Source organism: Crocodylus siamensis, chromosome 2, assembly GCF_052110815.1.
Source record: "Crocodylus siamensis isolate JL-2025a chromosome 2, ASM5211081v1, whole genome shotgun sequence".
NCBI lineage: Eukaryota > Metazoa > Chordata > Crocodylia > Crocodylidae > Crocodylus > Crocodylus siamensis.
In genome coordinates this window covers 229,253,953-229,276,842 of record NC_143396.1, presented here as the reverse complement: position 1 = coordinate 229,276,842, position 22,890 = coordinate 229,253,953, and the positions used below count along the sequence as shown (strand labels likewise).

Below are 22,890 nucleotides of genomic sequence, written 5' to 3'. Positions count from 1 at the left end.
TGTCTGTGTATAGAATCTAATTACTGGGACTTCATCTCACATTCAAAGTCTTTGTGGATTCAGGTAAATAATATGACATGGAATTTTCCCACCCTCTCCCCTTTACCTACATGTTTTTTGCTTGGTCTGAAAACAAATAAAAATCAGAATGATGACATAGTTATACAAAAGACAATGTTGAAATGGAGATCAAAATGCTCAAGATAAGAGAAGTCTTATCTCTGGCTCCTCTCCTGATATGGACAAACAAATCACAATTTTAAATAGGAATCTAGTAGGGCTGTGCAAAGCTTTGGTCCCCGATTCAATTCAGCAGAGATTCGGCCCAATTCAGTGGCCAAATCTCTGAATCCAAATTGAATCAAAAGACCCTTTAATCTCTCTGAATCAATTTGGAGAGATTCGGAAAGATTCGGCAATTCGGACATAGACACAGCTTTAAATGTTTTTTCTACATATCTCTAGGTAGCAGGTAGCTTGTGAATGCGAGATGCTGGAGTACATGGAGTGTCCCACAGAAGCACAAGGGGCTCCCCAGCATGTTCGGCAGCAGACCCGGAATTGGACCAGAAGCAGTTGACTGGTGACTCCTGGGTCTAGGGGGTGGCACCCAGGGTCCCCCCACAGCTGATCACTGAGCCAGACAGGTGAGGGGGTGGGGGGGACATGTGCGCTCCCCAGAAGAGGACCAGACAAACTTCTGGTCCACTTCCAGGTTTGTCACCAAGCATGTGCAGGGCCCCCCTCACTCCTGTGGGACGCTCTATATGCCCCAGCATCGCATCATTCACAAGCCATGCTGGTACCTTGAGGTATGTAGAAAAAACATTTAAAGCCGTGTCTATGTCTGAATCGCTGATTCTCTGAATCAGCATCAAATCTTCAGATTTGGCAGAATCAACGAATTGAATCACTGTCCCCGATTCAGGCCAAATCCAAATCCAAATCGAATAGGGCCTGCTTCACACACCCCTAGAATCCAGAGAAGAAAATGCTACGAAGCAGTTACTGGTATTATGTCAGTCTCCTTCATTTGGATCAAAATGATTCTTCAAGAAATGGCAAAAAATCATATCTAAAATAAAGTACAAATGGGTGTACCTGTTAGAAATAATTTTAGTTTACAGAAACATCTCTCAGAACTTGAAAAACGTATTATTTAATCGGATTCAATTATTAGTTCATTGGAATCAAGTTGGAAATGCAAAAATTAAGTCTATTTAATGCATCCAACTGGTATAACTTTTTTGTTTAAACAAAACTGATACCTGCCTTCAGTTGTGACTGCTGTTTCCCATAACTTAAAGCGAGTCAACAGGCCCTCTAAAGATCAATGGAAAATGATACAAAATTTGGCTCAAGGAAATTAAGTGAAGGCTTAATACTAGGACACTAAAGCTTGGAATTAGTGTGCATTATTGTTGGTATAACCCTGAAGGCAAGCAGGTAGTCTGTTTCATAAAACATGTACTGAAGAACTAGGTCATAAAATCCCAGTGTTTCAAAATAACTCCTACAGATTCCAGAAGTAGAACATGGGAGATTATTTAGCTCCAATGAAAATGGAATGCTTCTCATTCTTAATCTCATCCCTTCCCTAGGACAACAGCCCAGTATTTTGCATGCTAGTGCAATGCCAGCTAAAAGTGTCTCTGCACTTTTTTGTGTTGCACTTATAGGATGCCTTATGGTTGTCATTCATCCTCAATAGTGCACATATTAAGCAAATGAGCACATGGAGAAAAAAGAGTAGAGGCCAAACAAAGCATCTGCACTTCTTACTTTTTTGTTTAAATGCATCTTTGGGTACTTCATGCATATTTTCTATGTACCCAAATGGAATAAAATAACAGACATTCACATCCCTCAGGTGTACAAAATGGAATTCTGCTTCCCACTGAAATTGCATGGAGGAGACAAAGTATACACAAGCAGGATTAATTTCTGACTCAAATGAGCTGAAGTTACTTGCAGTAACTGTTCAGAACAATTCGTATTAGTGCATGCATTCTAAAAATGTGATACTCAAATTATAATCCCTTTAGTTTGTATTATTTTAATTTCACAGTTGTCACTGATGTCCTGATGACAGGAAAATCTGACTTTCAAACTTGTCTGCCAGTTTTTGACTTATGTCAGCAATCACATATTTGGAATCTACATGTGCGAAATTCAAGAACTGAACTCAATCAATCATTGAAATTCTGTTCAGACAATATTTCCCTGAACTGACAAGCACTGCAGTTGGCTGTCTGAGTGCCAATACTTAGCGCAAATTCTGAAAGTGACTTTTCAGATTATACTGCAAGCATAAGTGACACATGTAGGGCACAAAAGAAGAAATTCTGCAACCAGACAAGAGTCAGTAGCTCAATGGCCTCAACTGAAGACTTGCTAAAGTAGAAACTCCAAAATGTTTGTTAAATTAATTGGATTAAATTGTGCTTCTAACAAGCTGAAAACAAGGTAATCTTTGATTTCTGCAATTTTTCAAAGAAAGTTTCAAAAAACCTATAAATAAATAAATAAAATCACAAAAAATGTTCCTTTTTTTTTATCTGGGAGGTACTGAAGCATTTTAACAGTTTATAATGGTCATTGTCAAATGTCTTAAAGTGTAGCCCTGCAAGTAGCTGTCATTTGGCTCAATGAAAAATTATACTTTTTTTCTGTTATAAGATTACACAGGAATGCAGGACAGAAAGGGGCCTCCTGGGCTATCAAGTCCAGTCTCCTACATTTGCAGGCTACCATTTAACCAAGAATTCCTCAAAATTGCCACTTTGTCCTCTTACACTCAACTATAAGGCAGAAAATTTGGTGATCCTTATGATTTTGAGTAGAAGAATAAGACCTTGTTGCTAGGAATCTCCAAGTCTTCTAAAAACAGCAGGAGTATCAGTATACTTCAGTTCGAGACCTCATCTTAACTGTGTTCAGCAATCCAATGCTTCAAAATAAATTGAACGCCCCCACTCCCAAAGTCAGTAGCACTCATGGAGGGGGACAGAGGGGAAAAAAATCTTTCCTGGCCCCTACAGCCTACAAAAGCCCAGTCATGGGATTACTAGACACACACGCTGACTGCTAAACCAAGCACTTCTTATCATGTCATACCATCCTTTCCATAAACAGTTCAATCTTAAAGAGATTTAGATTTCATAGTTTCTGGGGTCGGAAGGGACCTGACCAGATCATCGAGTCCGACCCCCTGCCATGGCAGAAAAGAGTACTGGGGTCAAACGACCCCAGCAAGGTGTTCATCTAGCCTACTCTTAAAGACCCCCAGGGTAGGAGCCAGCACCACTTGATCCTAGCCACCCTGACCGTGAAGTAGCGCCTCCTGATGTCTAGCCTAAATCTACCCTCTGCCAGCTTGTGACCATTATTCCTGGTCACTCCTGGTAGTGCTCGGGGGAACAGGGACTCCCCCAATGCCTGCTGGTCCCCCCTGACTAGTTTGTAACAGACCACTAGATCCCCTCTCAGCCTTCCCTTATGGAGACTGAACAGATTCAGGTCCTATAGCCTCTCCTCGTAGGGCCTGCCCTGCTGCCCCCGATCATGCAAGTGGCCCTCCTCTGGACCCTCTCCATGTTGTCCACATCCCTCCTGAAGTGTGGTGCCCAGAACTGGATGCAGTACTCCAGCTGTGGCCTAACCAGTGTTGCGTAGAGGGGGAGTATCACTTCCTTGGACCTGCTCGAGATGCATCTGTGGATGCATGACAAGGTTCGGTTGGCCTTCCTGACTGCATCCCCACACTGCTGGCCCATGTTCATCTTGGCATCAATGACGACTCCAAGATCCTTTTCTCCCTCTGCACTGACAAGAAGGGAGTTCAACAACGGCCTGTAGGTATGGTGCCGGTTGTTCCTCCGCAGGTGCATCACCTTGCACTTGTTGGTGTTGAATCCCATCCTGTTCTCATCCGCCCACCCCGGTAACCTGTCTAGGTCTGATTGCAGCCTATTCCTCCCTTCTAGCATGCCCAGATCCCCTCACATCTTAGTGTCATCAGCAAATTTGAACAGGGTGCTTTTTACCCCCTTGTCCAAGTCACTGATGAAGATGTTGAACAGTGCGGGCCTGAGGACCGAGTCCTGGGGGACCCCACTGCCCACATCCCTCCATGGTGAAAATGACCCATCCATCACTACTCTCTGGGTGCGGCCCTCCAGCCAACTAGTGACCCATTTGACTGTGTAGGTGTTGACACTACAGTCCCCCAGTTTGTTAATGAGAACGGGGTGAGAGACAGTGTCAAAGGCCTTCCAAAATTCCAGGACGACTATGTCCACGGCTACCCCTGCATCTAAGGATTTGGTGATCTAGTCATAGAAGACCACCAGGTTGGTCTGACAGGACCCCCCGCTAATGAACCATGTTGGTTGTCCCTAAGCATAATCTCCCCTGCTGGCCCCTCGTGGATATGCACCAGAATAATTCTCTCAAAAAGCTTGCCCAGGATTGAGGTAAGACTAACTGGCCTATAGTTTCCCGGGTCCTCCTCCCTCCCCTTTTTGAAGATGGCAACCACATTGGCACTCTTCCAGTCCTCTGGCACCACACCAGAGCACCACGAGTGCTCGTACAGCTGTGCCAGGGGTCCCACAATGACCACAGATAATTCCCTCAGCACTCTGGGGTGGAGATTGTCAGGACCAGCTGATTTTTAAATACGTCCAGTCCCTCCAGAAGTTCCCTGACTAGGTCCTCACTGACCCTTGGCCTGGGTGTGCCTCCCCTGGGGCCTGAGGGGGTCCCAGTGAAGGGGCTCATCCGGTCCCTGCTCAGGAAAATAGAGGCAAAGAAGTTGTTAAATAGGTTAGCTTTGTCATCTGGTGTGACGACCAAATTTCCTAGCATGTTTTGCGGGGGCCCCATGTTACCCAGAACCTTCTTTTTGCCCCCTATGTATTTAAAAATGACTTCTTGTTGTCCTTGATCCGGGTTGCTAGTCCCTGTTCCATCTCTGCCTTGGCCTTCCTGACTGCCCCCCTGTATCCCTGAGCAACTGCAGTATAGTCCTCTCTGGTGATGGCCCCTCCCTTCCATTAAGTGCTCACCTCCCTTTTAGCTAGGAGACATTTCCGGATGCTTTTAGTGAGCCATGGGGGGTTTTGCGCCCTCCTGCCCCCTTTGATTCATGTTGGGATTACTTCCCTTTGGGCTTGGAGGATCGTCTCCTTAAGGAGCGACCACTCTTCTTGGACACCTGGCTCCCCTCCCCTCTGGGACCTCAGTGCTTCCCCGACTATTCTCTTTAGCTCCTTGAAGTCCACCCTCCTGAAATCTAGGGCTGCTGCCTTGCTGCAGGCTTTTGCCACCTTGCACTGTGTGGTGAATTCCAGCAGGCGATGATCACTGTCACCCAGGTGGTTGAGCACTCGCAGCCCCCTCACCAGGTCGTCACCAGTGGCCAGCACCAGGTCCAACAAGGTGTCTCTCCTGGTGGGGCTGTGCACCTCCTGGGTTAGATGGACATCCTGAATTCTGGCTAGGAACCTATGTGAGCGGTCAGACCTGGCTGACTACTCTTCCCAGCAGATGTCTGGAAGGTTCAGGTCATCCATGATGACCACATCTTTTGACCTAACTACCTCCATGAGCTGACTTAATTCCTGGTCCAGCTCTTCCCCTTGGTTGGGAGGTCTGTAGTAGACCCCCACTGTTAAGTCTCTTTCCCTGCGACTGCCTTGTATTCTAACCCAGAGCACTTCAGAGTGCCCCTCCTCTGATTCTTTGCTAATTGATGAGGATGTGTATTCCTCCTTAATGTAGAGCGCCACACTCCCACCTTCCTCCCTGTCCTATCCCTCCTGTACAGCCTATAGCCCTTGATATTCACTACCCAGTCATGCGTTAGGTCCCACCACATTTTAGTAATCCCCACTATGTCTGGGTTGGTGTCAGCTTGTTTCCTCTTGTTTGTTTCCCATACTATGAGCATTTGTGTAGAGGCATTTGAGGCCTACTGTGGATGTGTGCACTGGCCCCCTACTTTCTGCATTACCCTGGCTCCTGTTGCTTACCTGTGTATATGTTCCACTTATCGGCCTAGGCTGGGCTGTACTTGTGGGTGTTGCTTGGTTTGGCAGTCCAATGCTTCCTCCACCCTCGTCTTCCCCTTCCCCCAGTGAGCCTAGTTTAAAGCCTGCTGGAGGAGATCTGCCAACCTAGAAGAAAACACACACTTATCTTTAGGGGAAAGGTGGAGGAGCCCATCCCACCCGAGCATGTCTCTTGTTGTGATATGCTGGTTATTGTCGAGGAAGCCAAAGCCCGCCTCGAGTCACCATTCCCGAAGCCACCAGTTGGTCTCCGCGATGCACATTGCATGTCGTCTTCCATGTCTGCTCATTGGTAGGATAGGTAGGTTCTTTGCTCCCACTACTTTGCTTACACAACCATTCCCAACCTTTGCCCCTCTGATAGTTGGAAAGCTTCTCATTTCCTATCTAAATTTAACCACAGTCAGTTTCTAAAGCTATATTTACTCAAATATAAAATGACACTGAATATAAGATGATCCCCCCCATAGTTAGATTCTATATATGCAAAAATTATAGTTATACTTTTCCAGGTGTAGAATCTAATAATCAGATGGCTGTCTGATTTCACCCTCCTCTCACTGCTACAGCAGGGAAAATAGTGGCTGGGGGACCCCTGGTCCTCTGCCCTGCTCCCCCTACCCCCACTTCTTCCCGCTGCAGCCTTCTTGCCCCACCTTACTGTCAGACTACTCAGGCCCTATTCCCTCCCTGAGCACAATATAGAAGTGAGCTGCACCTGATAGTAAGGAGTGCCAGGGAAGAAGCTGCAAAGTGGGGGCAGGACACTGTTGTGGGTCTGACTCTGGCTCCAACACAGACTCAGGGCAGGAGCTACTTTTGTATCTATTTATACATAGTACAAACCTGGTCTGTAATCAGCTCATCTCCTCTTTTGCCTCCCCCAATAAATTCCATCCCTTTCAGAGGCAAATTTTCTTTGGCTGCTTCAAGCTCGTCCTAGAAATCTGATTTCCACTTAGGGTCTTTGAAGCCCAGTTCAAGCTCTGCCCCATTTTGCACAAAACATGTTCTTTTTTTTTTTTTTCAAAAATATTTATTTCTGTATATAACTAAATGTATATATATAACCCCACCTCCAGTGTATATATATATAACCTCCACCTCCTATGATGTAGCAGTAAGCCGCTATCACGTCCCTTCTCAACCTTCTCTTCTTCCGGCGAAAGATGTCCAGGTCCCTCAGTATAATCTTGGTATAATATCCACCTCCAACACAATGCCAAGTGGCCCTTGTGGTTCACTTGGCAGCTCAAAGCACACTGGGCAGTCCTTTGTGTGACTGTGATGGGTAAAGGTGATGGTGATGGGCATGTGGATGCACGGGAGCACAGCATGGTTATTGTAATGGGAATGATAATGGTATAACTGTAAAGGTGTTGAGTGAACCATATCAGTAATGAGACAGATTTGTAGAGGTATAGATATGTATATAAACACACACACACACACACACACACACACACACACACACACACACACACACACACACAGAGGCTACCATTAAACTGCTGCTAGAAGCAGCATGTGCTTAGTCATGGAAACCAAGTATGACGTTGATTGAATGCAGCCTATAAAAAAAATTCAGTGTGTTTGCTTAATATGGGCCATATGTTTTATGGGCGTGTTCAGCATAGACTGCATTCAGTCAACTTCATTCTCTGTTTCCATGACTGAGCACATACTGCTTCTAGCAACAGTTTAATGATAGCCAGCGTATTTAACAGGGGGGGCTTGCTGGTATGAGAATATAAGATGAGGGGCTCTCTCATGCTGGCTGGGGGACGGGGAAGTAAATATTTGAACTTGTGCTATTTGTGTTTTTCAGCCTAAAAATTTCTTCCCTCCTCCTAAATATTTACACTATGAATGTATTTGTAAAAAGTAATCATACCCCCCCCCTCAATCTCTATTCGTTTTAAGGTAAACTTATTTAATCTTCTTTCAAAGAACAAGTCTCCACATTCCTTTAATCATTTTAGTGGTCCCCTTAAACTAGAACAGGTACAAAATTAGAAGATTGAGAACTATACCAGCACCACACATACTATTCTAAAAGAAAATTACCAATGCCATGGTACTGGTACGTTACTGTTTTACAGGATATATCATGCCTAATACAGCCTGGGACTACGTTAGCTTTTTCATAACCACAACACATTGGCAGCTCATCGTGATCAGCCAAACTGCCCAATTTCCTCCCTTCCTTGGTCGCCTCCAACATGAGCCGCATTTTATGACTAAAACACCTTAACTGTGGAGGTCACAGCTCAGCAAATGCCCTGAATGGCTTAGTGAACAATTGCTGTATTAGGAGAAATTAACCATAACCTTGAGGAAAAAGAAAATGAGATTATGTTTGGGGGAAAAAAGCCTAAGTCAAGCTATTGAATCTGGCAAAAATAATCCAAAATATGATAGTTTTCTTTTTCTTTTCTGTTTTGCATAGCAAGAGTGCAAGTGACTACCACGATTAGGTAAGCAGGAGCCCTTCCCCCTCTTCATAAACCTGATGTGACCACACTTGAAAACTGCAAGTAGTTATAACCATTAATCTTCTTGATACCTACTGACAGGTAGGTCAGTGTTATCAGACCTCAAAAACTACTGAGGCAACAATTTTGTACTGGCCTCGACTAGATGACTTAATTATCTCCCCCCCCGCCCCATCTGTTTTCTTTCACCGCGTAACAACAGCTCTGATCCCTCAGAGAACCTCTCTCAGAAATATTCAGTGCTGTTTTCATTAGGAACAAAGGATGAGCCTCCCTATGTCTTTGTACTAAACACAAAAAGCAAACAAACTTTCAGACTTAAAGTTACCATTGTAAATAAGTTGGCTTCATTTTCAGAAGCACTTAATACATTTCATTTTCAGAAGCACTTAATACATTTTTCTTCTACCGATGGCACTTATGTACCCACAAACCATACACTGGAGGCTGAATATGTTTCTTCTGTTGATACAACTAAGTAGCATGTAGATGGTTGTGTGGGTTCCTACAACTGTACAGCATTTCTAGTACAATCTTTGTTTCTCTCAAGAGAAGCCCTGAAATTGAATATGTTTTGCCAAATTGCATGAAATATTGCCAGCCATCTCTAAATATGTCTGGTTCAAGAATTCCTGAAATATGAACTATTTTTTTTACTAACCCTTTCCATTAACTTATGTAACTTTGCTTTATATGCATCTTTCATATGTGCTGCCTGGCATGACAGCAAATCTAGATATGAAAAAAGCAAATCCAACTCCAGTTCAGTAATGTAACTGAGGGGGGACAACTGGGGCAGGAGTGCTGGACTCCATCTTTCTGGACTCCATCTTTCAGGGACAGGTGGAATGGTGCATAAAATCATAGCTGGTGACTGATAGCACCCATGTACCATCACTGCCTACGGCATGGAGCTGCCCTGCTATGCTCTGTTCCGGCTATACTTTGTCATATTTTCTTCTCCAACACAATAAGAATACTTAACTTATAGTTTAAAAAACACCCAAACTAGTCTCACCCTAACAGAGTTAGTAAATTTCTTTGTTCATAAGCTAGGTTCTTGCCTGATATCAAACTGTTTTCAGTGTGAAGTGAACCAAAAACAAATTCCTAGAGGGCCTTTAAGAAACAAAGCATTCTTCAATAATACTCTTAACACACTCCAGATTATAGTAATGATGCTAAAGATATACACTAAATCCTTACAAACAGTTGCGCTGATTCCTTTCTGGATGCAACAGAAAACTGGCTGATCTTTGCTGAAAGAGACTGTCTGATGCCTTGGTAGCCTGCAATTTCCAGGCACACAGCCCACTGCCAAGAAAAACTGGGCCAGGAATGTTTTAACACTCTCCCCTCCCTTTTATTGGTATAGATGTGAATGTAAAGATCTTTGAAATTATCTTTTCAATCCAAAATTTCAGCTCCCCTTCTCCCCCACCTTTTCCTAACACTGTATTTTGCCTTGGTAGCCCTGTATGCATTTGTAAACAATATAAATTAAAGAAAATTAATTTTAAACCAGTCCTTATTTAACATCTGTTATCTCTATAGTACTGTCATGCATGTGAGTAGTCCTGAAAGCCAAAGTTAAAGGTGCCCCAAGCCTAGGAATTTATAGCATAATATGGCTAAAGCATGCTTAATTGTGTAGCAAATGGCATATAAGGGAATGATGTGGCTAGTACATCTTCTTTCTGCAACTAGTTCACTGGAAACTAGATCACTGGATCATGACTGAATAATCTGTGCCTGAAATTTCACATAAAACTAACCAGTACCATCAAACTCTCATTTTTATGAGTACTAAAATAATCAATAGTGTTTTGACCAAGTCCTCCCTAACTGCCTATTGTAGCAAAAATAGAATTATTATTGTATAATAATTCCCTTCAAGAATAATATCTATATCTATATATAGTGTTATAGATTTCACTTTTTAAGTCATCCATAAGAACCAAAACACCACAGCAAATTTTGAGACTGAAATATTTTTCCAAGGAATAGAATTTAAATTACGAATAATTGCAAGAAAATTAAGTTACAAATAACTGGAGGAAAATTAACCTACTAGAAGATACAAAAATATTGAAAAAAAATTCTAGAAACATTTTGAATTAATAACCTAAACTCCTCCATCCCAAATAATTGTAGCAGGCTTACCTTTTTGGAGTTTGGGTTGAGTCTCAGGATCGAGGGTCTGCTGTTTGATTGGTGGAGCCCGCCCACCAATCTGGAGGTAGCACAAGAGAAGCAATCCCCTGCCCTTTTCTGAAGGGAGGGAGCAAGGAGCAGCTGGACCTGAATCGGAACTGTGCCAGCCAGGTCCGGAGAACTTTGGGGGTGGAGACCCTGAAGAGTACACAAGGGGAGCATGCTCAGCAGGCTGGGGTTAGATGACAAGGGATGGTGAGGAGAGAGGAGCTCCAGAGCCTGTCATCCTTGGACCCCGCTTGAGCTTCAAAGGTCTGTGAATTGGCCCATGGGAATCAGGCTCTAGGAGCTGCTCGAGGTGGCTTGAGCCTGTGAACCCAGCAAGCGGCTGGGCAGTCAGTGTGCAGAGCAGCATACAGAGAGCTGGCCCTGGGAGCAGCTTGCGGCTGTTCAGACTCCGCACAGTGTGCAGATTGGAACATGGAGAGCTGGCCCTGGGAGCAGCTCATGGCTGCCTGGGCCTTACCCGGTGCACAGGTTGGCACATGGAGAACCGCCTTGGAAGCAGGCCACAGCTGCTTACGTCAGCTCTGGCTCTAGGCCAAGTGACCGGAGCCCTGCAGCGTGGTTCCACTTTTAACTAAAAGAGCCCCGGTGCCCAGAGCAAGGACCAGGAAAGGGGAGAGCCCCCCGGGTGTGAGACCAGGGACTCGGAGCCTGCAAGGGCTTGGCCCCCATGTGAGAAAGAGCGCACCCTGGGTGCCCAGTGCAGGGCACCAGGCCGTCGATAAGAGCCAAAGGCACCTCTGGGGAGAGGTTCTTGTGGGATCAGCCACCAGGGGACAAGCCTTGACTACTTCAGAGAGGAAGCATGAGTTGCTGGGGAAGTGGGACCTGCAGGGGAAGCTAACATGGGTGAGGAGGGTCTGCCATCTCCACCCTCCATTGCGGGGCGTGTCCACATCCCAGGGCCCTAGAGGGGAGGGGCTTCAGGGAAACCCCTCAGGGAGGTGCTGAGTGCACTCCCTATTTTGAGGTTGTTGTGTTAAGGGCTATATAGCTAAGGGTGTTCTTTAAGGGGGGTTATATGGTTTATATGTTTTAATGTCTCAACGTGTATATTGGTATTGTTATTTGTGAAGGTTTAAAGAAATATTATGGTTAAGTTACTTGGGTTATATAGGTTAATATCCCTATGTGTTAATTGTGTTGTATATATAGGTTCTAAGTTATTTGGTTCATATTTGGTATTATATGTGAATTGTGGCATATTATATATAGTATTATATGTTAAGCCTCTGTGTTTTATATTGAGTGTTTGTATTTATTCTTGTAATAAGTTGTACATAGTTTGGTATTTGGTTTTGGCCTACCTCTATAGAGAGGGGAGGAAGGCGCTCTAGTAATTGACCCCTTCCTTAGTGTACCTGGGCTACATAATTAATTTAATATTCTAAAAATATGACTGAAAGGGACATCTTTTCTCACCACAGTCACCTGCTACTGCAAGCAACTACTGTTTTTACTCAAATGCAAGGTGAGTTTTTCCCCCCTAATCAGCATTCCCTAATCAGCAACAGGGGGAAAAGCCCCTCATAAATATTTGCACATGAGGAAACCTCATTAAATACAGTGTCCATCATTAAACTGCTGCCAGAAGCAACGTGTGCTCAGTAATGGAAGCCAACTATGAAGTTGATTAAGTGCAGCCAGCACTGAGCATGACTGTAAAATACATGGCCCATTTTGGGCAAATATACTGATGGGAAGCATGCATGCATGTGTGCATGTGCCCCTTAAAAAATGTGGGTAGTTGCTCCCCAAAGAGGGAATGAGAGCACCAGGCCTGGAGGAACTGCAATATCAGGCTGGCACCTGGGAGGTTGAAGCAACCTCCAACACAATCCTTTGATGCCAAAAATTCTGATGGGAACTTTATTTATTTATTTATTTTTAATATGTGTAGCCCTTAAAAACATGGGATGGTGTTCCCTGCAAAGGGAACTGGCACTGGGCCTTGAGGTACTACAATACTATGCCAGCACTGAGAGGGCCAGAATCAGCCCCAACACCCTCCTCTTGGTGCCAAAAATGCTACATTTAATCTTAGCTGAAAAGGCAAAGATGATGATGGGAACCTTTTTACAAATTTTATTAAAAACACACTCATCCTACACTTAAAGTTACAGGTATTGAGAATCCTTGTTTTCCAACATGTCATATCACAGAAACAGCTACATATCAAAAACATACTATGTATGTTAACCCTTAAACAACATGCATCAACTTTCCACAAAAAACAAACCCTTACAGAAATCTTTATCTTCATACATAACCCCAAGAAAAACTTATCTCAGTAATCCCTGAAACTCTACATCCTTCCCATCAGTCCTGTTGGTTAAGTGCAGCAAGTGTACCCAGTCCTTTTCCTCTCTGATCTCTTCCTTGTCCCAGTAAATGTAGTATTTCAGTTCAAGGATCAGCTCAGGCACTCTTTCAGTGAAAGCCAACCCCTTAAACACCCAGAGGTTTCTTACTTCCCATAAACTAGTTTCAACACATGCTAATAAAGTTCTTAGTAACATTTCCTCTGGTCCCTTTGATATGAATCCATATAGTACCATCTCCCACACTAATGACAGGTTTAATTTGGTGACACCCAAAGTAGCAGACCCTTCCCCACACCTGCTTTGCATATGTACACTCCCAAAATATGCATCCCATACTACTACATTCATATCATCCATGTATAGTATGCATTTTACCTCACCCCTTCCCAGTATCTTTACTCCACTTATGACCTTATCTTTTCCTATTCTTTGTGCTAACAGTTCCATGCTGCATACAAATGGTGATGGCGACAGGGGGCACCCTTGTCTCTCACCTGTATGGATTTTAAAGGCTTCACTTAGGTGCCCATTAATTTGGATTCAGCTCTCTGCTTCTCTCTATATAATAACCTTATCTCATATATAAGTTTATTTGGGAACACCATTTTTCCAGCACCTCAAATATGTAATCACAGTCCACTCTGCCATATGCTTTTTCTGCATCTAGGTTTGCTATATCTGTCTGTTTTCCTTTCTTGGATGTAAGACAGTGTACCTCTGATCACTCTGATAACTTCAGAGGTACTCATAACTTACAGTCCAATTAAGGAGTGTAAAAGGTCTCCAGTTTTCCAGGAGTTCCTTCTCCCCTCTCTTGAAGACTAAGATCACAATCCTTTTGTAAAACCTTTCACTGCCTCTCCTCTTTCTGCTATTTCCTCAAACACTTCCACTCTATCCCTCCCTACTCATGGCCAAAACTTCTTGTAAAATTCCGTAGGCAGTCCATTTGCTCCTGGTGATTTCCCTCTTTTAAAGATTTTTGAACACTCCTTCGCTTCCTTTAAGCTTATCTTTGCTTCCTCCTCTTCTACTTTCTCTTAAAGAATTCCTTGGAAGACATTGATCTTCTTCCTGTCTGTTTTTTCATCTAGTATAGCTTTTCATAAAATCATCTTGTCACCTCCAATACTGCCCTCCTGCTTTTCCACCCGGGCCCCATCACCTCCCTGTACTGCTTTAAGTACTCCTTTTGCCACCTTCACTCTGGCCAAAAAATATCAGGACCACTCTTCGTTTTCTCCCATCTAGGGTGCTTGTGCCAAGAACATTTTCTCACTTGTCTTTCTTTCAAACCAGCTTTCTAACTCTTGCCTTGTTTCTTCTAGCTCTTCTCATACCATCTTCCTTCTGTGGCTTCCTTTAGTAGCTCCTGCATCTTTTTCTTTGGAGCTCTCTCAACTCTTTTGTTCTTTTCCTTGTACATCTTTGATCTTCCTTTCTAAAAAATTCTCCTGTCCTCTTCTTCTCCATCATCCACCATTCTCTGGTACTCCTGAACTATTTCTTCAGTGTTTGCCACCCCTCATGCTGTCTTGTATATGCCTGACATCTCTCTTTATATTGCCAGAACTGCATATTTAGCTTCCATCATCCCTTCCCTCTCATGGGGCTCTTATCAAGACTCATTTCCACCTTCAGCACCCAGTGGTTGCTAAAAGCCACCTGTATGGTTTCTCATTCTTATCCCTTTTTCTTTTGGCACAACCGCAGTCAATTCCTGATTGTTTCTTTCCACTGGGGTCTTTTCTTGTGAAAATTTTCTCCCCTGCCCACACATCTCTTAACAAATATAAGAAAAAAAGAGTTGCTAACAGCTGGGTGAGCTGTCTAAAGCTCTGTTTCTTCCTTCCCCTGCTCTGTTGCCCACTTTGATTATATGATTGAAATCTCCTGCTGTCATGTACGATATCCCTCTGACCACACAGACCACTAGTAGTTTCCTAAGCAGCACATTTCTTCCCTCCCTCTCAGGTGGTGCATATATGTTGAAAATTTCCAGTTCTGTTCTCCCAATTCATAGCATCTTTCACTGCAATCTGCCACTGATGACTTCTTCTGCTTGCTTTTCTCTCACCTCTGGGTTCTTGACTAATATTGCTACCCCTGCTGCTTTGTTCCTGGCCACCAAGATGGCCCCCATCTATACCTTTTTCAAAATGTTTGTAATCCCTCTCTGCTGGTATACCATTCTTGTAGGCAGATAATGTTTGCCCTTACTTGGTTCAATCTGTTCCTATCTTTTGCTTGATAAGGTACTGATGTTAAGCAAAATTATTGCCAATGCTGTTTATACTGGTTTTAAAATGAGTGTGCCTGTCCCTTTAAGGTTTGCCTGTGGTTGCTTTGATCTGAGTGCATCTGTGCCAATCCTCAGGGAGGTTGACTCTTCCCCCTCCCTCACTTGCATTCCTGTAGCCTTTCAAAGCTGCCATATTTCTTTTGTGTTTAGAAAGGCTTGCATACTCCTGCGTCCTCACTGCATTCCCCCTTCTGGTCTTCACTCTGGGTTGCAGCCCAGGGGTGTCAGTGGCAGGAAACTGATCTGTGGCTCTTCTTCTGACTCATCTCCCTCATTATCAGGTTTCTTCTTCCTGGTCTTCAGCGCCTGCATTTTCTTTCTTTTCTTAGCCTCTTAGATTCTCTCTTGCTCCATCTCCACTTGTTTCCTGTAGGGTCTCTCTTTCTTCCCCTCTATATCTGAGCTTTTTGCTGTTCCCACTTTCCGTTCTACTATATCTCCTATCTCTTCCTGTGCTCCCTCAAGCACAGAAATTTTGCCGCCTCCTCTATTCCACCCTCCTGTGGGGTTTCCTTCACCATTTCTACTGCAGTGTCCAACCACTCCTCTTTTCCACTCCCCTCCTCCAGATTTCACTGTTCTTCAGGGGGTCTGACTATATTTGCAAAGGTGTTGGGGCATCTACAATACAAGTGTCCCTCTCCCTTACAAACTGTGCATTGTAGGGAGCCTTGGCACACTGCTGCTCCTTGCTGCATCCCCTCACAGCTGTAGCACACCACGAAGGGACAGTGTCCAGACAGGTGGCCTACCTTTCTACATTTGCTGTGCTGTACTCTTCCAGTTGCCTTCGGTACATTATAAATAGAGACCTACTGAAATGAAGATTTTGTGATTTTTGCAGAAATTGTAATACTACTACTGCTAATCATAATAATACTGCACAGTAGCGTATTAGCATGGTTAGTGCTGTGATGTGCTACTGCACGGTATTATTCGGCTACTGCACAGTTAGAGTCTCATGTAGATGCATCTATTGTGTTGAATTCTGCTACCAAAATGCTTTGGCTCCAAGAATTTATATTGCAACCACTGTACAAAGGACAACAAACTCAGAGAGCAGCACAGGCATGCTCTCTAATTCTCAGTTTGCAAAGACAGACAGCATTAGCAAACCAAGCCAATAAGCTGCAGCATCTGCTGAGATACAGAAATAAATACGATTTGCAGGAGACTTCTTATCCTATTTGTTATCGATGCTTAATCCAATCAGAATTAATAAGGACAATATATTTCTGTAATAAATACTTGAAACCTACTGGAGCAGGAATACACCTTTGCTTCAAAAGGATTCTGAATTTTATACAACTTTTAAGCTGTTAATTTTTTTTTATCCTTAACATTCAACTTCTTCCGGTTATCACTGCAGATGATGTTGCAAAAATCCATCTTCATATTTGCTGTAGATCAGCAATGAAAAGGAAGGGGAAAAAAATCTCATCATAAATGAAGAGAGATGGTTTAAAAAGTATGTCTTTTCCCACACCTCTTAAATATACTTTATTTAGTTTGACGGGACTGTCTGCTGGAATTCTGAGTTGTTGGTGTTCTTTAAAAATGCTTAAAACAACGTTGGTTGCTACACATTGGGAACATTTTTTTAAAGTGTTCTTTACCACAATACACTGTGCTACCACACCAGCACTCTGAAAGCTTACAAAACCTATTTATTAATACATATTTCTTGTATATAAAAAGTCACATCCAAAATAATGTTTTAGATTCCACATCTGAAAGTAGTTTATTTTTTAGTGAAGGAAGACAGTGGTGTAAAGGTTGCTGTAGTGCTTAGTTCTCAATCTTTTTAAACACAAGGCACCCCTGGGGAAATGTCACCTGTTTTCACTTATTTTTGACTACAGAAACATAATAGAGCAATTTTTCTGTTACAAAGAACTCGGAAAGACCACAAGTCAAAATGTTTTCCTATTTGAATGAATTTCTATTTGAAATTTTGGGATTAATCTTGTGAATTGTGTAAGTGTTTGCACAGGTAGCAGTGCTAATATTGAGTGGCAATCCATGGCACCCTTAAATGGAGCTTATGGCACTACAGAGCAGTTGTTACACAATTTATCTGTGGGAGGGTTCTGAATCACTACAATGGACAAACTTGTCTTGCTTATTCAGGGTTTGGATCCCAGTCTCCAATGAACAGAGGTAAACTTCTCACATACATTCAAAGTCACGCAGTGATGTCTACTTACACAGATCAGATTGCAGGATCAAGACCCAGAGATATTCCATGTGAGGCTCACCTGCAGAAATGAATGTTTCTTTATCATTTGTGAAGCTCATGCAATTGAGATGACTTGTTTTCTTATCAACCCCACTAAAGAAAAATGGGAAGAAAAAATTTACAAGATTTCAACAGCTGAAGTTGGGTGGTCTTACTAAGGCTATCAAGATCTACTGATCACCAGCTCAAGCAGTAACTCAATGGTTTTTTGTGATGGCTTGTGCCCCCAAACCTGGTGGAACCTGAGCTTATTTTAGGACCTGCACATAAGATGGATACCTCTAAAAGTGTGGGATATATACTGTAATAGGTATCCTGTTTGCAGTTCCATTACAAACAATATAGCCATGACCCTCCCTCCTCCAATTATTCTTACTGTTCTCATTCACTGAATACCCAGACAGTACCAATTATACAAAACATTTTGTGCAATATTATCGAGCCAAAGACAAAGTCTAGAGAATGCCTTAAGTTACATTAAACAGAAACTGAATTGATTACCAGTCTGGTAATTAAACAGTACAAACTGAAAACGTGGAATCCTAAATCCTTGATCTCTTGAGAAAGAGCAACACAAAATCAGTATAACCAGCCTTAAATCTCAATCCCAATTTCCAACTAATTTGTAACTCTTTCCCCATTTTCCCTTCTCCTAATTGCCACTACAGGTTCCAGTGTATACAATTTCTCCAAACGTAGTCCCTCCCCGCTTGGATTCGTATTTCCTCATTAGATATCATTCATTTTCCCATTGTCCATACTAAGGCAAGCTCCAATATGATGCAGTTAGCCTTACCAAATAAAGGGATTTCAGCAGCAAGGCCTGTCTAGAGATGGTTTTTATTATTCCCCATTCATATTTTCTGTATTAAAAAGTACATTTTGTGTAACAGGAAAAAAAATAGACAAGAAACAAGAGTCTCCTCAGTCAGGAGACTACCTGCAGGAACAAAATAAACAAAAGGTTAGATGACTTAGGCTTTTCATTTTAAATCTCATTACAATTTAGATCAGTGGGTAAGCAACCTTTTTTGGCTGCAGGTTGAAATGATCCAGTGTGGGTCAGACCAGAGGATGCTAGGACCCAGCCACTGCCACTCCTTTTTCCTGCACTGGCATGGGGAAAGCTCCCACTGTTGCCACTTCTCCTTATGACAGCACAGGAAAAATGACAGATGCAGAAGCTCCCTACTACCCCACATGCATGGGCTGGATCAAATAGCTCCGTGAGCTGGTTCTAGCCCTTGGACTGCAGGTTTCCAACACCTGATTTAGATGACTGGACTTTACTGATATGGTCTGGAACAAAGGTGCTCAACCTCCCGCCCACAGAGCCATGGTGTCTGGCTAACAGGACTCCCCACAGGTTGGAAAACCTGGTGGTGGGGAGGTGGTGACAATTAATGCTGTTACCACCACCCTGCTGCCAATTCCCAAGACCCCTGTGGCCAGATCAAGGCTGGGCCACAGCCCCTTCTCCCTCTCCCCGTGCACCTGGGGTCAGGCTGGATCTGACATATGGAAGGATCAGACATAGCCTGTATGAGCTCCAGCCCGCTGGGCAAAAAGTTTTGAGCATCACTGGTCTAGAATATGAATGAGATATGCCAGCTACTTAATCAGACATCCACTGGTAGGGCCTTTTGGGTGCAAGCTTGCACATTTTATGCTGAGGTGTTTGAATTGTGTGATAATTTTTCCCTTAAGTAAGGGTGCCATGTTTTTTCCCCCCTAAATTGGTGGTCCTCCAGCTTTACTATTCTGCAGAACACTTTTACAGGAAGATTCTCAGACTCATTTCTCTTCCTCTTTCAGCCTCTCAGGTATTTATTTGACCCATCAGAAAGGCAACAGAAAACCACTGGTATAATTCAGTTATTTTGTCTTCTTTGTACTACTTTATGGTGATTGATGAACAAAAAGCATCAAGAAGGGGTTTTGCCTAAGAGCTGGTATCAGCTATATCAGGGAATCTCTAAAGGAAGCATTTCTTTAATCCAAAATAAAAAGGTATACCTTTAATACTAACTTCCTTGGAACCTATTACAAATAAGTTGTAGTAGTAATTGGTATTACTTACCAATTATGTACCGACTGTCTCTTCCCCTATTCCATACTGATATCATTTCTACCACTTTCCTAAAGAGAAGTGTAAAAAAGTAACCAAATAGAAGTCCAACAGTGTATGAGAAGTTACTTTATTTCCTTTTTTAAATATACATATACAAGATATTTTATTTCAAAAGCACAAGAACATTATACAAGTTTCAAATGTACAATTCTGCAGTTAAGAATACCAATATATGCATTATCCAAATAAGTTCTTCTGGTCATCTTGGATGGAATTCTCAGTGGCTTAAGCATTTTGCGCTCACTAAATACAGATTATACTCACAGTGAACCAAACTGCATAGTAAATTATGACATGAAAGATGATGACACTCATTAGTGGGAGCCCATTTGCTAAAATAATAAGTGCAAATGTACAGAAAAAGAAGAACATCTCTTCCTTTGCCTTCAATCTCCTGCCTCTCCCAATTGCAAAAAAATTTAGGGAAACTTTAAACAAGATTTTACCTGCTCAAACCAGCTTCTGTCTCTTTAAAGGACTTTGAATTGCTGATTACCAGACCACAGAATAAAATGATCTTGGCAATGTATTTGTGAACTGAACTGTATGTGCACAAATTTCTTGTCTGAGTGAAGTGCATGGCTACTAGAAAACTGATATATGAATAGATAAAAAACTTTGACCTCATTAAGCAGGAAACAGCATGGAAATACAGTTTTGAAGTCAATGGTAGTTTCCAGTGAGGCGTAAACTGTTCTAATCTCAATACAGTACTTTAGCTGGAAAACAGTATCAGTAGTAACCTTTAAACTGCCACTGCATGCAGGTCTCCATGACAGCTGTTTTTCTAAACCCAAGGTTTCAATTTATGGATTAGACCAGACTAACAGAACTGATATTTCCCTACCAAGGGATTTCATTCATTTCAGTTTAGAAATCAGAATACATCAAAATGGAAAAAGATGTCTTCACTGCAATAAGGTAAAGACAAGAAAAATACACCAAAAAGAAAATTATTTACAACCACTGGGATGGATTAACCTGATAAAACAAGCAAAAGTTTTAAGAGTATTTGAGTATCAGAAAAATCAAACATTTGCACTTCTCTGAATTACACTTTTGAAGGTATAATGAGAGTTGTAACTACTGTTCAGTGCACTCAATAAGTGTTCCATGGATTTTAGGAAAATAGGAGAAGGATTATTTATTGGTTGTAAACATGAAATCATGACTTGTGATACCATTATCTTTCCTATCATTTCACTCCACTATTAGTAAAAAGAATGAAAAAAAAACAACACACAAAAGCACGTGTGCAATGACAGTTCAAAATTCTTCATAGTGCTCTCCTTCCAAGCATTAATATGACATACCAAAAAAAACCCCCAACCCAAAACAAAACAATGAACTATGCACATATGTTCTCTGGATACTTCAGACTTTCTGACATAGGTAGCATTGTTTGGGAAAGTGGTAGTTAAAAGGGATTTATATATTCAAACTTATCTTTCATACTAAGTTCCTTGCGTGTACATTATTATGGCAAAAACCCAGTAAACAGAATGATGGATTTTAAGTACTGTCACTTTACTGGCAGATAGTTCAATCACAATGTACCACTGGCTATTGAAAGGCAGAGACAGTTTAAAATCACTTGTTCTCCTTTATGTTGTAACTGGCATCTGGCATGATTCCAAAAGCAGTTTATAATGGGCCCCAAACAGATGACACAAAGATGCAGGGTGGAAAGCTCCTCCAACATGGCCACAAAAGGTACTGATTTATGCCTGTATTTAGCAAGTCTAAAACTTGCCATGCTATCTTTTGTAGTATTGGGGTAACTTTAAATGCCTTTTATTTAACTGCTTCCTGTTCACAGGTCTTCTGTTTATTGTAGCTGGAGGATGGTTAAACAGAGTGCTAGAAAAGTATCATCACATCATCAAGTCTTGTGTTGCATGTGAACGTTTCTGGGTACAATTTCAAGAATAAAAGCTTATCACACCAACCAAACAGCATAGTTCTTGCAACTGTAATATGTAGAATGCTCTTCAACATATGCTGAGGGCAGCTACATTATACAAAACTGCAGTTCTGATAATGCAACAAGCAGAGATGATTTTAATTTTTGATGCATCAGGCAAGACAGAAATGTTCTCATGCACTTCACTCCTCATGCCCTCTCTTGGAGGGTGGATTGGGAACTTTATTCCTCAGAAAACATTTGCCATTACATCCCTGGATCAAGGATGCTGCAGGTTTTTTGCTGCCCTGCCTAACGCTTGCTGAGATTGCTGCTATGGACTACTAGAGGCCTGGTATGACTCCCCCTTTAGTATGCCAGAGACCCTGGCAAGTTTACATCCTGCTAAATTAGGACCAGGAACCCAGACAGAAAGGAGGAGAAAGGAGGGATTATACCTAAATTCCAGACAGACTCCTGGCATTTCAAGACAAACAGAAGTCATATCAGACACTGTATGTCAAGCCTTATATACTTATTTTATTACAAATAGGAACATTAACAGCTTCTCATAATTGGTTCTTCTGTAGGATCACACTTCTACCTGTATATTCAATGCCACTGAGTGACAGTTTGGGCTTTTGGAGTAGAAATGTGCAGAGGTGGATGTGGAAAATTTACCCTCATCAAAATATCTAGAGCTCACGATTCCCAGAAAATTATTCCCTAGAATATTCAACAGTGGCCACCAATGATAAAAGGCTGGAGATTTTGTTGTGGCAGAAGGATGCTTAGTAGAGTAAACCCTATGAATTGAGAATTATTTGCTTCAATGCATCAGCCATGTCTGAGCTGAATAATCCTTCTGGAGGGCAGATTCTTTAGTATCCTCCTCTTTTCCCCCCCATAGTTACAGATTTTATTATGAACTGGGTGTTAGAGCATTTGCCAGTTGAATCCAAAGAAGATCTGATTGGTTTCCTGGCTTCTGGCAATCTCTTCTATGATGCAGTGTTGCTGCCATAGCAGATGGAGTTTCCGGTAACGTTCTTCACATAAATGCAGGGGATTACCTCTTCTTCATGGGAGAAATAAGGAGAATATCCATTAAGCATATTAAAATATTAAAGAACCTCAAGTACATGCCTTCTTGATTCTTATGTCCTTTCTGGTTGATCCCGCATCTGTGTTAAGTGCAAATG

At 42.3% G+C, this 22,890-nt stretch overlaps 1 protein-coding gene across 5 annotated transcripts in view; it reads right to left on the bottom strand.

The window, feature by feature from the left end:
* Positions 1–19,835: 19,835 nt before the first annotated feature.
* The window catches only part of UBR1 (ubiquitin protein ligase E3 component n-recognin 1), a 126,712-nt gene continuing 123,657 nt past the window's right edge, over positions 19,836–22,890 (bottom strand). For all 5 annotated transcript variants that reach the window (XM_090033319.1, XM_090033318.1, XM_090033320.1 and 2 more), the window contains exon 47: positions 19,836–22,766. In XM_090033319.1, coding sequence (XP_089889445.1) covers positions 22,625–22,766 — 142 coding nt within the window. In that variant the 3' untranslated portion in view covers positions 19,836–22,624. The remainder of the gene's footprint in view (positions 22,767–22,890) is intronic.